At 39.7% G+C, this 17,377-nt stretch overlaps 1 protein-coding gene across 1 annotated transcript in view; it reads right to left on the bottom strand.

Annotated features, from left to right (window-relative positions):
* Positions 1-17,377, bottom strand: part of PLCB1 (phospholipase C beta 1) — an 859,183-nt gene that overhangs the window by 274,286 nt on the left and 567,520 nt on the right. The window contains exon 4 of the mRNA XM_081559124.1: positions 11,958-12,095. Within this exon, the coding sequence (XP_081415250.1) occupies positions 11,958-12,095 (138 nt within the window). The remainder of the gene's footprint in view (positions 1-11,957; positions 12,096-17,377) is intronic.

Consider the following 17,377-nt stretch of genomic DNA (forward strand, 5'->3'; position numbering starts at 1 on the left):
CTTTCTTATTTTTGTTACCCATTTTTCATGGCATCTTGTTCTTTTCTTAAGGGTAAAATATATTTAAAATTCTCTCTGAAGACACTTCCTAGATTTTTTAAAAAACTGTTTACTTAATTATTCTAGTCTTTATTATTACCTCTATTTCTTGCTCATCTTTGCAGCTCTTATCAATCAGTATTGTAGCTTTTTTCAATAGCTTGTGGATATTTTATTGTCAGTTCCCATCTTAGATGGGGTAAGAGAAGTGCTGGCTAGGAGCTCTGAGTATGGGAGTGGGGTTGACCAGCTAGCAGACTTATTTCCAGTGAGCATGTGGGTTCCAGCCACCATGGTGTGGTATCCACAATGTTAGAATGAGAAGAACTTTACTCTGGACCCTGAACTCCAGTGCTACCCACAATGATACTTTTCAATCATTTATTCAATTTCATAAAAGACACACCACTCAAATTTTTGACACAGGAAGTAATTGATTATTGATTATTCTATATGAGGATAAGGAGTAGGGAATGAAAGGCTGTTTTTTTTACTCCCACTTCTTACTCCATGTTCTGCTGGGCTGATAGAACTCAAGCCTGGAGTATCTCTTGATTGTTTCTGAGCAGGTCAGGGACTTACTCATCTGTTACTCTCTATATAACCTAGACTCTGGTTTTCTCCACTGTGACATCTCTTCATTTTTTTCCCCCTGCAAACTTAGTGAAATATGTCATGTCATAGTGACCTATCTTGTTCTCTTCATCATTGTGTAGTTATGTTCCTTTATCATTATTTTCACAGTACCTCAAGAGAGATAAGATGTCATACCTGTGCCTGTTTTGCTGTTTTGGGCTAATGCTATTTTAAAATTTGTGTCCAAAACCAAATTTCTGATCTTCCCAGCTAGGAATATCTGGGTTTTTTTATTTCAACAAATTAAATTCAAAGAACCTCTGAGATCATCCTTAGCTCTGTCTCTCTCATGTAATGTATCTGGTTCATTCAGTAAATCTTTTGGCTTCACATTCAAATGTATCAGGAACCTAACCATTTCTCACCACCTCTATTCCAGGCACTCTGCTCTCCCTATCTCTGTTTCTATACCCTTACTTACAGCTTTTCAACAGAGCAACCAGAACAATATTGTCAAAATACGTCACCCCAAATCCATACCTTGCTCAAAACAATGTAATAGATACTTGTGTCATTGAGAGTAAAATCAAATTCTCACAGTGGCCACCTACCGCTATTTGGGTCACTTGCCACCATGCCCAGCCTCTCCTCTCTCCCTGCTCATCACTCCCTCCACCAATGTGCCAGGTCACACCTGCCTCAGCACCACCTCCTCTGATGACCACTTGACCCACTCCACCACCTGCAAGGTTCCCCTCATATATCATCATATCTTAGTGTGACTGTATCTGACCAACTGATTTAAAATTGGAATATGTATTTCCCAAATGCTTCCTATCTCCCTTCTCTGCTATATTCCTTCCTAGCTCCTATTACCATCTTATTTATTTTGTTTATCATCACCCTACCCCACCATTAAGTAAGCTTCATGAAGACAATCATTCTTGTCTATTTATTTTATCCCCAGCACTCAAAACTGTGGCTGGTACAGAGTAGGCAATGAAGTATTTGTTGAGTGAATGAGAGAATGATTATTATTATATAGCCAATACATTAAAATGTAATTAAAAAAATTATTCTTAAGGGCAGCTTATTCCTTGGGAGCACTGATGCATTGGAAACATAAACATCACAACTGATATTAAGGCAGTAGATGAAACAGATCAACCTGACACTTTCAAAGGCTGTCAGGTATTTTTCTATAGTAATTAAGCATGGGAGCCAAATTTTCTTAGATTTCTTCTTCCTTTCCAAAAGTTATAGTTTTTTAAAAAGTATTGTTGTGTCTTCTTTAAGACTAGATACACAGGAAATACAATCAGGGCCTTCTCAGCTGCCAGAGAGGCAGAGGAATGAGGAGGATGCAGCTTATTTCTGTGTTATTGGGTGGCTGGGAAAAAAGGGAAGATGCTGCTGCTTAATCATTTTTCTGACTTTTTTCCTGGGGAAACGCAGACTTGCACTAACTGTAGCCCACAGCCTGAAATCATGATTATTTCTGAGTATTGGCATATGTATCCTCCCTTAAGTTGGGCCTTGATTCCTCTTTGTGGCACTCTTGAAACCTGCCTGGCTCCAAAGAAGCTCTCGTTTAAGGAATCAGGAAAGCCACTGGGGAAGGTGGGTAGGTATGATTTCTTCCATGGTCAACAGAACAGCAATTGGTTGTTCTTATTTGGATGTAAGAAGAGATTAACTTCTGAATTGCCTTTTTTTCTCCCTCCTTTTTTAAAATGAATTTTGGGGGGGGGGTGACTTTGAACTTTAACCTTTATATAGATATTCCAGACAGGTGACATTTTCAAAATTTAAAATATATGTCCTTTATCTGCCCCATAATCATCTGAATCTCAACCGCAGAAGGTGGGGTGAATGTCGTTTTCCAACAAAGAACACCCACGACTATCAAACCCTAAGACTAACAGAGCAATATACGGACCTGGTAAGAACTTGGGCCTTATTTATGATTGGATGGAGGAATATCCTAAGATGACATAGGTATGTCTTATTAATATGAGAAAGTCAAGAATGCCAGTGAATGAAGATCTCATAAAACACAATAACCAAGAGGGCCAACCTTTCACATGTGTAAAAAGCAATGTATATTCAATACAGTAATATTTTTGGCATGTATATTCTACCCCGAAGGAGATCAGCAGTTTTCCATTATGTCCCAAAGTATATTGCCGAAAAGACTATATGGTACCTTATTCTCTTTTTCTTCATCATTTTTTGTTTAAAAAGTCAAACTTATAGCCACTGCTCATCCACCATAAGTTGGTGCTAAATTCAAAAAGAAAGTGAGATAAACTTAATTATGTACAGAAAACCTGTTAGTGTTTGAAAATTCTTATCTCAACATATATGTCCCCAGAATAAAAAGAAATATATGAACTTCATGTCTCTTGAGGTTATTTTTAAATATCTATACTATTAATTTGGAGGGAAGTCTAAGAAAAGTGGAAAGTTTTTGAGGACTCAAGTTCTATATCAGGAGTGGTCAGGGGACTGAAGCAGGACCATTCACTAGTCCCTCTTTCCCTTTTCTATTTCACTTAGTAGACTATAATTCCTTTTTCTTAAAAAGCCCCCCTTTTGTGGCACAATCTCTTATTCCTTTCCCTGAACCATCTCAACTATTTGGCCAGTTGAAGATATTTTTCCTTTTCTTCAGAAAAATGTGGCAACTGATGGGTAGAGGAGGAGGATGACAATAACAATGACTCTGAGTTGTGCTTGGAAGGATGAAGAAAGTGGAAGCCATTGAGCGTCCTGGCAGACCTTGGGAAGAGGCCCATGTTCAGAGGGAGAAATCTGGAACAACTAGCTCAAGGGCTTCAATATTTTCAACTCAAAAACAAGGAGATTAGAGCACATGATGTTTAAAGTCTCTGGAGCTCTATAATATTCCATGAGCTATTAACTGTTTTCAAGGGCCTATAAGCTTTTTTCTTCCTTTCTTGGTCCTTCTGTTCCTGCACTCTGTCCTGTTTTCCTTTCCTCTTTCCTTTTTTAAACGTCCTCCTCTGCCCCCGCAGAACACACATTTATTGGGTACCTATTATCAGTTGAGACTAATATAGATCTTGAGAACACAAATGACTAAACTATATTTTCTGACTTTGAGCTGCTCACAAATCCAGGATAGGGTGTCAGACATACAGATAGATAATTATAGTGTGATAAATGCAATAGAAAATAGGCATGGGATGATCAAAGAAAAGGAAGAAACTGTCAGTTATTCATGAAAATCATGGGACAGAGGGGAGACAGGTGAGTTGTATATATGGTGAGTCCCTAAAGGAGGCTTGGAAATTCTGATGATGGACAGAGTGGAGAAAGGACGTCTAGGAAAGCACGTAAGTCCGAAGGCACTCAGATTATAAAGGCAGGAGGAATCGCAAGTGGTTAGGAACTGCTGAGGCAGAATGGTGCTGGGGTCCAGGTGGTGATTCAGCAGCACCGAAGGGCAGAGGCTGTTTGTTTTCACCACTGGGAAATCCCTAGTGCTTGGCACATACTAGACCTTCAAAGAATATTTATTCACTAAATGAATGATAATGAAACAGACAGAAAACTTCATTTTGTAGGTAATAATGTCACTGAAATGATTTGAAGTCTGATCAGGTTTGAGGGTTTTTAAGGATCATTGCTAGCAGATAGACACGCAGAGTTGGAGAACAAGGAGGGAATTCTAGAAAAGGAGGTAGAATGTAGTTACAGAGAAGATCTGTCATGGACTTGAACAAGATGGGAGAGGGTAGCAGGATGAGGAAAGAGATGTGGGAGCTAATTAGGAAATTCAGAGAGCTTGCAACATATTTGGATGGAGGGTAACCAACTGGTGTGGACGAAGTTAAGTCAAGCTTCCAGATCACACTCCCCAAATGAGTGAACTAGACTCTCTATGATATTCATACCTGCTGAAGTAACAGATGTTACCCCCAAATTCTAAAATATCCCCTGAAGGCTGATGTCAGTATATAAAACATATTTTTGGAGTGCTCATTTATTTTGTGACAGCTACTTCAATAGCTAATAATTTAACAGAGATCCTCTATTAAAAAAATTTTTTTTTCTGCATGAGTGAGTTAACATTTTAAAAACTAAATGACTCAAATAGTTTGGAAAATTGACAATATCCATCTAAGCTTTGGGCTTCCCTGGTGGCTCAGATGGTAAAGAATCTGCCTGCAGTGCAGGAGATCTGGGTTCCATCACTGAGTTGAGAAAATCCCCTGGAGAAGGGAATGGTTACCCATTCCAGTATTCATGCCAAAGCTGAATCCTGTCTCTTGGGGGTGATGGGCTATCTCGCTATTATAGTGCATTGAACAAGGATCTGGGATAGGAACTGGGCAGGTGGATGAGCATCCAGGAACCCAGCCATGGAAAGGGACCTGAACCCAGAGGAAGACATGCAGAAAATAATTTTAGGTTTCTTAATCCAGATAGGGAAGGGTCCACCTCTGCTGCCTTTGCACACAGAGATTCTTCTTCACTAATCATGAGATGGATTCCATTTCTTATTGAAATTTTTTTGATGAAGAGAGGTTTCCCACTGGATCCCTTAGACTTGACAGCAAACACCAACGTAATGCAATCATGTGAATCCTGCCCCTGTTTCCCAACCCACACAATGGTGTTTAAGCTGCATGACTGCAGGAAGAAGTAGCACAACTAGATGCCTCTGTGTCACCTCCCACCTGAAAGGAAAGCAGAATATTAGAAAGAGGCACTAGAATTGGACAGGAAGAAGAAAATTATTTTATCTTTAGACTCCTTGACCAATAGAAAAATTTGCATTGACCTGATAAATTGTTAACTTGTTCACATGATATAGATTTTTGGGTTGATGTAAATGATCTGTCTTTTGCAGTCCATGTTAACCTTACCAGTAAGATCGTTTTTACATATAATTTTATTTCAATTATTTATTTTGGTTGCACTGGGTCTTCATTGCAGCACCTGGCTTCTCTAGCTGAGCATGCAGGCTCAGCAGATGTGACCCATGGGCTTAGTTACTCTGCAGGATGTGAGATTTTAGTTCTCTGACCAAGGATTGAACCCAGATCCCCTGCACTCAAAGCATGGGGTCTTAACCACTGGACTACCAGCAAAGTCCTCACGAGTCAGATCTTTAAAGAAATTCACTAACTGGTGCAGAAAAATCCTTGAGGATTTAAAAGTTACTTAGGTTACTTACTTACTCATGCTTAGCTACTGACTTCTATTCCTTTTGTCACTGAGAAAACAGAGGCAACCAGAAAACCTCTATCATTCCCTCTACCACATGGACCACCTACCAGCATCTCTACTGATGGACTCCACTTTTCCTCCTCTTATCAATTAAGCGTCCTTGCTCCTGTCTGAGCCCGGTCCCTCTATTTGTGAACTAAGACAGATTCCACCATTTTTTTTTTTTTTAACAAAGGACCAGAGAGTAAATATTTTAGGCTTTGTACTCCATATGGTTTATGTCATAATGACTCAACTATGTCTAGAGAAAGCAGCCATAGACAATATGTAAATAAATGGGTTTGTTGTGTTTCAATACAACTGTATAAAAACAAGTGATAGGTCAGGCTTGGCCTAAGGCTGTACTTTCCTGAATCCTCTACTAGATTCTGCCACGCTTGCCTACTTAAGGACATGCTCCAGCAGTTCTCCAACTCTCTAGCATTGTTTACCCTCCACAGGATCATTGCCACCAGCATACATGCATGTTGTGGTTTCTCCCATCTTAAAACTATCTCTTGATCTTGCTTCCCTCTTCAGCAATCTTCTCATCTTTCCCCTGCATTTTACATCAAAATGTCCCACAAGAACAATCTCTTTTGTCTTCTTCATTTCTCTCCACTGATTCCCCAGAGCCCACTCCAATAGACTTTTGATCCCACTATTCCAAGAAGTTGCTCTAATCAAGGTCACCAATGACCTCCATATCCTTGAATCCAACAGTCAATTATTAACCTTCATCTTATTTGACCTGAGAGCAACATCTGACCCTGTTGATCACTCTCATCTTGAAATGCTTTCTTCCCCTGACTTCCCAACTCACATACTTGCCTCACTGCCAGGTCACTGACCACTGCTTGTCAGACTGCTTCTTCTGATCCTTTCTTATCCCCTCAGTCTCTTCAAGTTGGAGTATAAATGACTCAGGCCTTGAACATTTTCTCTATCTACAGCTGCTTCCTGGCTGATCTCATTCTGGCTCATTAAATACTGTCTATAACCTGATGACTTCCAAATTGATGCATTATATTTGGCATTCAATGCTAGACTCATATATTTAACTGCCTACTCAACATATCTGCCTGGGTATCTAATAATAATCTCAAACCAAACATAATCAAAACTGAACCCTTGCTGTACACCACCAAATGTGCTCTACTTTAAGTTCTCCCTATGGAGTATGTGGTACTTCCAACCTTCCTGTCTGTTGGGTCAAAACTCTAACATCATTCTTGATTCTTCTCTTTCTCTTACATGCAACGTACAATCACAATTGTTCATGCTCTTGATGATACCCTTAAGTAGATGTAGATAGAGATGCTCAGATTCCCTTCTTATCTCTACAAACTCCCTCTTCCTTCAAGACACTAACAATCCAATTAAAATATTTCTATAGTTTCTTAATTGATCTCCCTGCTTCCATTATTGCCTCTTCCCTTGCTGTCAATCATTGACTGAAGAGTTAAGTCAGATCATGTCTATCACCTGCTCCAAACTCTCCAGTGGCTTCCATATCCCTCAAAATAAAAGCCAAAGTCCTTCAAAAGCCTACACCACAAAACAAGAAATCAACTTCTATTGCCTTTGCTAATTTCCTTTGCTGGTACCTTCCACTTTGCCAGGAGTCCTGTATTAATACCTGTGTGTGGAGGACTGTTGGGAGTTAACAGTGGAGGGTAAATGGAAGGATGATGATACCCTCCCTCTCTCTGTAGCTCTGAGGAGGAATCAGGGCATCCCAGAAAGGGGGACTGAAGTCCAGGGGTAACAAACATGGATGTGCTTGTTGGTCCTCAAGCAGTAGGAGATGCAGGAAGAAGACTCAGAGGACAAATGTGAAACAAACCTCCTATTTTCCAAGTCTATAAAAGGGAGGTATCCCTTGAGGGAGCAGAAGGATCTGATCCTTAGGACACACAGGGTTGGCAAATTGTGCTGCATATCAAGAAGAATACTATTGTCTAACTGCAAAAGATACCACTTTTGTAGTCCAACTACAGAGGGAAAAAATTGAAAGACATAGTTTACTCCCCAATCCACCTTTGAAAGGAGTCACTTGTCTAAAAGAATAAATAAAAAATTCAATCTCAAGTGATTTATGCAAGAAAGAAAGCATGCAAATCTTGAAAAACATATTTAGGGAAGTTGAAGTCCTGGTTCTGACAAAAAAAAATTAATTAACTCAAGAGATTTCTCAGAAATCTATGATACTGTTGCAGTTGAGCAACTTCCTTCAGATTTTTGCCTTCTCTGAGCACTCCATCAAGAAATAATTCCCTTCCTCCACTCTTACACACTCTTCTTCTGCTTTATCCCTCAACACAGACCTCCATCTGACCCACAATCAGTGTGCTTCATCGTCATGATGTATCTATTTTCTATAGAATGCTGTGTCCCTGACACTGGCACAGAGAAGGCATCTGACAAATGTGTGTTGAATGAATGAATGAGTCTGAATCCCTTTGTAAACAATTTCTTCCAGAGACATTTGACTTTCAGAGAAGCTCAGGTTCCTGTTGGGCATTCTACATAATGAGGCAAACTGTCTCCTTCGGTGCGGGCACTACACAAGGTACTACGTATGCTGGCTCCCGAGAATAAATAGAAGGTGTGATGTTATGAGACAGTACGGACAATTAGAAGGGTGGAAATTAAGTTTTCAGAGCACATGGTGTTTGCAAATCTAAACCTTCTGGATCAGCAATTTCAATGGGGGAAAAATACCCTACAGAATATCACAGTCAGGGAAGGCAAAACATATTCTGTAGCTTCATTAATTATACCAGGCAAGTAGCTGCTGGAAAAATGTCTATAGATGCAGTTCTGACAGGAATACTACAGGGCTTGGTAATAACAATCTCTAAAGGAAATTAGTGAGCAGAAGACCACAGAGAGGAGAAAATCAAAATTTTTAGAACACAAGTGCACAAAGGTTTAATGCAACATAAAATATGCAGTTTGGTTTGTAATATAAAATCTATATTCACTCATAGTAAAAGCCTCCTTGTAAGTTACTGTCATTTAGTAAATCCTTCTGAGAGTTAATGAATATTATAAATTGGTCATTTTACTAAGAACTGAATATGATTGTATTCTAGCAGTGATATTTTAAAATTATTGTAGAAATATTTAGTATTTATTTATCTATGTTCATTCATCCATCCAATCATCCATACATATACTGAGAAGTGAAGTGTATACACTCAACAGATTATCAGCCGGTACCGGAATAAGAATGATTGCAAAGCAAGTACAATGCAGCCACACAGACAGTGTTTCACTGCACTGAAGTCTCTCCAAGTGCAAATTATACCATAGACGTAAATGGGTGACTTAGTTCTTGAAGATATAAAATAGATTGAGTTTGTAAAACAGCCTTAAAAAGTAGCTTCTCAAGACTTCAGAGTATCAAAACTAGGTAGTATTTTATTTATTCCATTGTAAGAATTGAAGTTGCAACTTTTGGAAATAAACCTCTACCATAATCACTAATTGATGCTTTAGAACTGTGGCATTGGAAGAGACTCTTGAGAGTCCCTTGGACTGGAAGGAGATCAAACCAATCAAACGCAAAGGAAATCAACTCTGAATATCCATTGGAAGGACTGATGTTGAAGCTGAAGCTCCATTACTTTGGCCACCTGATGCAAAGTGCTGACTCATTAAAAAAATCCTGATGCTGAGAAAGATTGAAGGCAGGAGAAGAAGAGGATGACAAGGATGAGATGGTTGGATGGCATCACCGACTCAATGGACATTAGCCTGAGCAAACTCTGGGAGATGGTGAAGGACAGGGAAGCCTGGCATGCTGCAGTCCATGGGGATGGGGTTGCAAAGAGTTGGACATGACTGAGCGACTGAACAACAACAAGTAATCACTAATAAATTAGAGGTCGGGATATATTATTTGGTGTATGTAGCTCAGAAAAATGTCAGAGCACTGAAGGTCAAAAAATTATAGATCATAATGCTCAGACAATGAACACTGGCCTGATATGACCCCATAGTTGTCATCCATGATGTGAGAAGCTATATAAGGCTACAGATATGACTGTCCATCACCAACTCCCGGAGTCCACCCAAACCCATGTCCATCGAGTCGGTGATGCCATCCAACCATCTCGTCCTCTGTCTTCCCCTTCTCCTCCCGCCCCCAATCCTACCCAGCATTAGGGTCTTTTCCAATGAGTCAACCCTTCGCATGAGGTGGCCAAAGTATTGGAGTTTCAGCTTCAACATCAGACCTTCCAATGAACACCCAGGATTGATCTCTTTTAGGATGGATCGATTGGATCTCCTTGCAGTCCAAGGGACTCTCAAGAGTCTTCTCCAACACCACAGTTCAAAAGCATCAATTCTGCGGCGATCAGCTTTCTTCACCGTCCAACTCTCACATCCATACATGACCACTGGAAAAACCATAGCCTTGACTAGACGGACTTTTGTTGGCAAAGTAATGTCTCTGCTTTTAAATATGCTATCTAGGTTGGTCATAACCTTCCTTCCAAGGAGTAAGCGTCTTTTAATTTCATGGCTGCAGTCACCATCAGCAGTGATTCTGGAGCCCCAAAAAATAAAGTCTGACACTGTTTCCCCATCTATTTCCCATGAAGTGATGGGACCAGATGCCATGATCTTAGTCTTCTGAACGTTGAGCTTTAAGCCAACTTTTTCACTCTCCTCTTTCACCTTCATCAAGAGGCTCTTTAGTTCTTCTTCACTTGCTGCCATAAGGGTGGTGTCATCCGCATATCTGAGGTAATTGATATTTCTCCTGGCAATCTTGATTCCAGCCCAGCGTTTCTCATGATGTACTCCGCATATAAGTTAAATAGGCAGGGTGACAATATACAGCCTTGACATACTGCTTTCCCTATTTGGAACCAGTCTGTTGTTCCATGTCCAGTTCTAACTGTTGCTTCCTGACCTGCATACAGGTTTCTCAAGAAACAGGTCAGATGGTCTGGTATTCCCATCTCTTGAAGAATTTTCCACAGTTTATTGTGATCCACACAGTCAAAGGCTTTGGCATAGTCAGTCGTGTCCAACTCTTTGTGACCCCATGGACTATATGGTCCATGGACTTCTCCAGGTCAGAACACTGGAGTGGATAGCCTTTCTCTTCTCCAGGGGATCTCCCCAACCCAGGGATTGAACCCAGGTCTCCCACATTGCAGGTGGATTCTTTACCAGCTGAGCCACAAAGGAAGCCCAAGAATACTGGAGTGGCTAGCCTATCCCTTCCCCAGCGGATCTTCCTTCCCAACCCAGGAATCAATCTGGGGTCTCCTGCATTGCAGGCAGATTCTTTGTCAGCTGAGCTATCAGGGAAGCCCCAGGACCATCATTAGTATCTTACAAACTGTAATCATGGAAAAATAAATCTTTCCTTTCAATATGTTCATTTCAAGCTCTTTTAATGGCAATTGAACAGTTTTAGAGAAAGCATCAAATTACTTGACTCCAAGTTGCCCAGAAGTTCATAGCTTCTTGTTTGATATACCCTGCCTTTCTTCTGATTATTTCTGTATTCGTCTGAAAGGCCCACTATCGTAGTAAATTAGCAACTCTTTAATGAAAAATCCATATCTAATTCATCTTTCTAGTACATGGCTGAATAAATATTTTTTATTATTTAATATTTTTATTTAAATTTTTAACAATTTTTCATCCTTTCTCATATTAATTGAGCAGTTACTATGTACATAATCATGGATTAGGTGCTGCCCATTGTAAAAGAAATTGAATAAGTATTGAAAATGTCTACCTTCCAGGAGACAGATGGAAAGAAGATGGTAAGGTTAAGAGAAAATGAGTTGGGATAAGATGTTTAGGTGACATGCAATGTGGTTTCATCTATATTTTCTTTTGAAAAGAAATGATATCAAATGCCTAATTTCTAAGGAAAAAATCCATAATTTTAAGTCAACGCCATTATTTGAAAGTGTTTGAATCACACTTCTAATTGGCAGCGAGTTGATTTTTGATGGAATTTTAACACAAGATAAATATGATTAAAACTCAAAGTCTTTCAAACGAATCAGGATAATATCATACAAATTCAGATTGAGGTGATCAGCTTCAGAGGTTTCAATCCACCATACCTTGGCCACTTCTTCTTGGAAAGCCACGAGGTTCAAATGGGAGATGTTAACTAAGTCAGGCCCATACACCACTGTTATCATGCGATGTTCCAGGCGCCCAATGTTCCCCACATCCAGAAGTTCACGTAATTTAGGGTCCTGGATAATAAACAAAGATTGAAAAAATTAGTCAGCTAGAGATTCCAACATGGCAGCATAATTTCAGAAGAATTAGAGCTAGGATGCCCTCAAAACAAAGTTTCCTTTTATTCTTTGATTTTTTTGAATTTTAAAATTTTTATTGAAGTATAGTTGATTGACAATGCTGCGTTAGTTTCAGGTGTATAGTAAAGTGATTTGGTATATATATATATATATATATAAAGTTTCCCTGGTGGCTTGGACAGTAAAGAATCTGCCTGCAATGCAGAAGACCCAGGTTTGATCCCTGGGTTGGGATGATCCCCTGGAGAAGGAAATGGCTATCTACTCCAGTATTCTTGCCTGGAGCATTCCAAGGACAGAGGAGCCTGACAGGGCTCCATGGGTTGCAAACAGTCAGACATATCTGAGTGACTAACACTTTCACTTTTCATGTACATATATATTCTTTTCTAGATTTTTTTTTTCCCTCATAGGTTATGACAGAATATTGAGTAGAATTCCCTATGATACACAGTAGGTCTTTGTTCGTTATCTATTTTATATCTAGTGTGTATATGTTAATCCCAAGCTCCTAATTTATCCTTCCTCCTTCCTTTCTTCTTTGGTAACCATGTTTGTTTTCTATGCCACTGCTGCTGCTAAATTGCTTCAGTCGTGTCCGACTCTGTGCGACCCCACAGATGGTAGCCCACTAGCCTCCACCGTCCCTGGGATTCTCCAGGCAAGAACACTGGAGTGGGTTGCCATTTCCTTCTCCAATGCATGAAATGTTTTCTATGACTGTGTTGTAAATAAGTTCATTTGTATCTTATTTTTAGATTCCACATATAAGCAATATCATATGATATTTATCTTTCTCTGTATGGCTTACTTCACTTAGTATGATAATCTCAGGACAAAGTTTCCTTTTATTCTTAACAGAAATTGGTATGACTTGAAGTCTCTCACCCCAAAAAGTCCACAGAGGTGAAATAACTTGCCCAAAGGTTGTGGATAAAGGATTTCTGGATCAAGATTTATGATCCTCACAGTAGCATAGTAAGTGAAATAAGTCGGAAAGAGAAAGACAAATACTACATGATATCACTTACCTGTAATCTAAAAGTTCTGAAATCATAGTAACAGAGATTATAGAGTGGTGGTTAACAGGAACTGGAGGATGGGAAAAAAATGGGAAGATGTTGGTCAAAGGGTATAAATTTCCAGATAAAAGGTCTGAGCATCTATTGTCCAGCATGTGGTTATAGTTGATAATATTGTATTACATACTTGAAAAATAGGAGGGGAGTAGATCTTAAATGCTCTCACCACAAGAAAAGAAATTATAAGTATGTGAGGGGATGGAGGTGTTACCTAACACACAGCTGGTAACCATTTTGCAGTATATAAGTGTAACAAACCAACATGCTATGCACCTAAATTTACACAAGGTTATGTCAGTTATATCTCAATAGAACTGGAACAAAGACGTCCTCAGTCAAGATCATACTGTCATTCAGTAACACATTTTTATGTGTCACAATTCTCCCTCTATTTCCTCCAATCATCCCATGAATTGAAATGCAAAAATCTCATCTGTCTCCTCATAAAAACATTTTAAATGAAAATCGTGGTTCTGGCAGAATCACAGCAATGCCATCTAGGGCTGGGGCAGAAACCTAACTGAGGGCACAGCATGGGCCTTCTCCAACATTCAGCAATGAGAGAAAGAGAGGCTGTTAGATTCACCAAAATAGCAACACAGGCGATTGTTGCTGTTCAGTCACTCAGTCGTGCCTGACTGTTTGCGACCCCGTGGACTGCAGCACGCCAGGCTTCCCTATCCTTCACCATCTCCTGGAGCTTGCTCAAACTCATGTCCATTGAGTCAGTGATGCCATCCAACCATCTCATCCTCTGTCATCTCCTTCTCCTCCTGCCTTCAATCTTTCCAAGCATCAGGGTCTTTTCTAGTGAGTCGGCTCTTCACATCAGGTGGCCAAAGTATTGGAGCTTCAGCCTCAGCATCAGTCCTTCCAATGAATTTTCAGGATTGATTTCTTTTATGATGGGCTGGTTTGATTTCCTTGCAGCCCAAGGGACTTTCTAGAGTCTTCTCCAACACCACAGTTCAAAAGCATCAATTCTTCGATTCTCAGGCTACTTTATGGTCCAACTCTCAAATCCATAAACCATAGCTTTGACTAGATGGACCTTTGTTGGCGAAGTAATGTCTCTGCATTTTAATACTCTCTCTAGGTTTGTCAGAGCTTTTCTTCCAAGGAGCAAGTGTCTTTTGATTTCATGGCTTCAGTCACCATCTGCAGTGATTTTAGAGCACAAAAAAGTAAAGTATGTCATTGTTTCCCCATCTATTTGCCATGAAGTGATGAGACCAGATGCCATGATCTTCGTTTTCTGAATGTTGAGTTTTAAGCCAGCTTTTTCATTCTTTTCTTTCACTTTCATCAAGAGGCTCTTTAGTTCCTCTTTGCTTTCTGTCATAAGGGTAGTATCATCTGCATATCTGAGGTTATTGATATTTCTCCCGGCCATCATGACTCCAGCTTGTACATATCCAGCCTGGCATTTTGCATGATATACTCTGAATATACATTAAATAAGCAATGTGACAATATACAGTCTTGACGTACTCCTTTCCCAACTTGGAACCAGTCTGCTGTTCCATGTCCAGTTCTAACTGTTGCTTCTTGACCTGCATACAAGTTTTTCAGGAGACAGGTGAGGTGGTCTGGTATTTCCAACTCTTCAAGAATTTTCCACAGCTTGTTGTGATTCATGTAGTCAAAGGCTTTAGTATAGTCAGTGAAGCAGAAGAAGATGTTTTTTCTGGAATTCTCTTGCTTCTTCTATGATCCAACGGATGTTGGCAATTTGATCTCTGATTCCTTTGCCTTTTCTAAATCTGGCTTGAACATCTGGAAATTCTTGACTCACATACTGTTGAAGCCTAGCTTGGAGAATTTTGAGCATTACTTTGCTAGCATGTGAGATGACTGCAATTGTATGGTGGTTTGAACATTATTTGGCATTGCTCTTCTTTGGGGTTGGAATGAAAATTGACATTTTCTAGTCCTGTGGCCCCTGCTGAGTGTTCCAAGTTTGCTGCCATACTGAGTGCAGCACTTTAACAGTATCATCTTTTTGGATTTGAAATAGCTCAGCTGGAATTCCATCACCTCCACTAGCTTTGTTCGTAGTCATGCTTCCTAAGGGCCACTTGACTTCACATTCCAGGATGTCTGGCTCTAGGTGAGTGATCACACCATCGTGATTGTCTGGGTCATGAAGAACTTTTTTGTACAGTTCTTCTGTGTATTCTTGCCACCTCTTCTTAATATCTTCTGCATCTGTTAGGTCCATACTATTTCTTTCCTTTATTGCATCCATCTTTGCATGAAATGTTCCCTTGGTATCTCTATTCTAGCCTCAAAAATACTGGGATTTGGACACAGAGAAATTCTCAGTCTTTTCAGAGCAGGTGTTCTTTAGGACATCAGAAGCATGTATCTCTTGGAGACCGAAACCTGCTGGGAAAAGAATGTTTCCAAAGTTTCTGAATTCATAATAAAATCTACCATAGGGCTCTGTTGGTTTGGCTGAATTTATTTTCCTTTCATAAGACAGGTCCTGAAGAAAATGAGAGGGTCATGCAGAAAATTAGCCTCAAATGAATCGCTTAGCAAATTTGCAGCCAGCTTCTGAGCAAGGAATAACTTACATTCTTATTTATTTAGCTACATGCTGGGCCACACAGCTTAATGACTTAGGCTGGTTATTCTGATCTTCCTTCTGAGGCTTTTATACACAGCACTCTTGTAAAGAAATAGAGAACTAGAAAAACAAACAAAAAGAAAGCAATATCTTTCCAGCTGAGTTATTTTATTTGGTGACATTAATTCTCCCTTTACTTAATAAACTTTCTCCTCTGTTTGGCTGCATGAAGAGGAACCCTTTCAGGTAAGTTATGAAGAGAGAAAATCCCATTTCAAAGCTGCACTCAATATAATAGAAACTTCAACTTGACTAACCCGTTGATAATTTATCAAGAACATCAGGCCTCTCTGAAAGATCAAACACTATCAGAAAAACAAAATTTGCATGACCTAGAAAAGGAAAGGAATACAGTAAAAAAAAAAATACTAAACAAACAATCATAGCAAAAAGGGAAATATTTTTCATTTTACCATTAATGAAAGATTAAAGAAAAATGTTCAGAAAGAATGAACTTTTTCTGAAGGCTAATTAAAGAATGATACCAGCTGTTTTGTGAGACAGTTAACTGCATCCTAGGTTTTGAACACCATTGAGGCAAGGTTCAAAGAGAAAACAAATTGATCAGTACTTAAAATTTTTTTGTGTGTACTGACCACAGCCTTGTCTATCTCAATGAAACTAAGCCATGCCATGTGGGGCCACCCAAGACGGATGGGTCATGGTGGAGAGGTCTGACAGATTGTGGTCCACTGGAGAAGGGCATGGCAAACCACTTCAGTATTTTTGCCTTGAGAACCCCATGAACAGTATGAAAAGGCAAAAAGATAGGACACTGAAAGATGAACTCCCCAGGTCAGTAGGTGCCCAATATGCTAATGGAGATCAGTAGAGAAATAACTCCAGAAAGAATGATGGGATGGAGCCAAAGCAAAAATGATACCCAAATGTGGATGTGACTGGTGATAGACGCAAAGTCCGATGCTGTAAGAGCAATATTGCATAGGAACCTGGAATGTTACGTCCATGAATCAAGGCAAATTGGAAGTGGTCAAACAGGAGATGGCAAGAGTGAACGTCGACATTCTAGGAATCAGCGAACTAAGATGGACTGGAATGGGTAAATTTAACTCAGATGACCATTATATCTACTACTGTGGGCAAGAATCCCTTAGAAGAAATGGAGTAGCCATCATGGTCAACAAAAGAGCCCAAAATGCAGTACTTGGATGCAATCTCAAAAATGATAGAATGATCTCTGTTCATTTCCAAGGCAAACCATTCAATATCACGGTAATCCAAGTCTATGCCCCGACCAGTAACGCTGAAGAAGCTGAAGTTGAACAGTTCTATGAAGACCTACAAGACCTCCTAGAACTAACACCCCAAAAAGATGTCCTTTTCATTATACGGGACTGGAACGCAAAAGTAGGAAGTCAGGAAACACCTGGTGTAACAGGCAAGTTTGGCCTTGGAGTACAGAATGAAGCAGGGCAAAGGCTAATAGAGTTTTGCCACGAGAACGCACTGGTAATAGCAAACACTCTATTCCAACAACACAA

Source organism: Giraffa tippelskirchi, chromosome 13, assembly GCF_054371585.1.
Source record: "Giraffa tippelskirchi isolate mGirTip1 chromosome 13, T2T-mGirTip1v1.2.pri, whole genome shotgun sequence".
In the NCBI taxonomy this organism is placed as follows: Eukaryota; Metazoa; Chordata; class Mammalia; order Artiodactyla; family Giraffidae; genus Giraffa; species Giraffa tippelskirchi.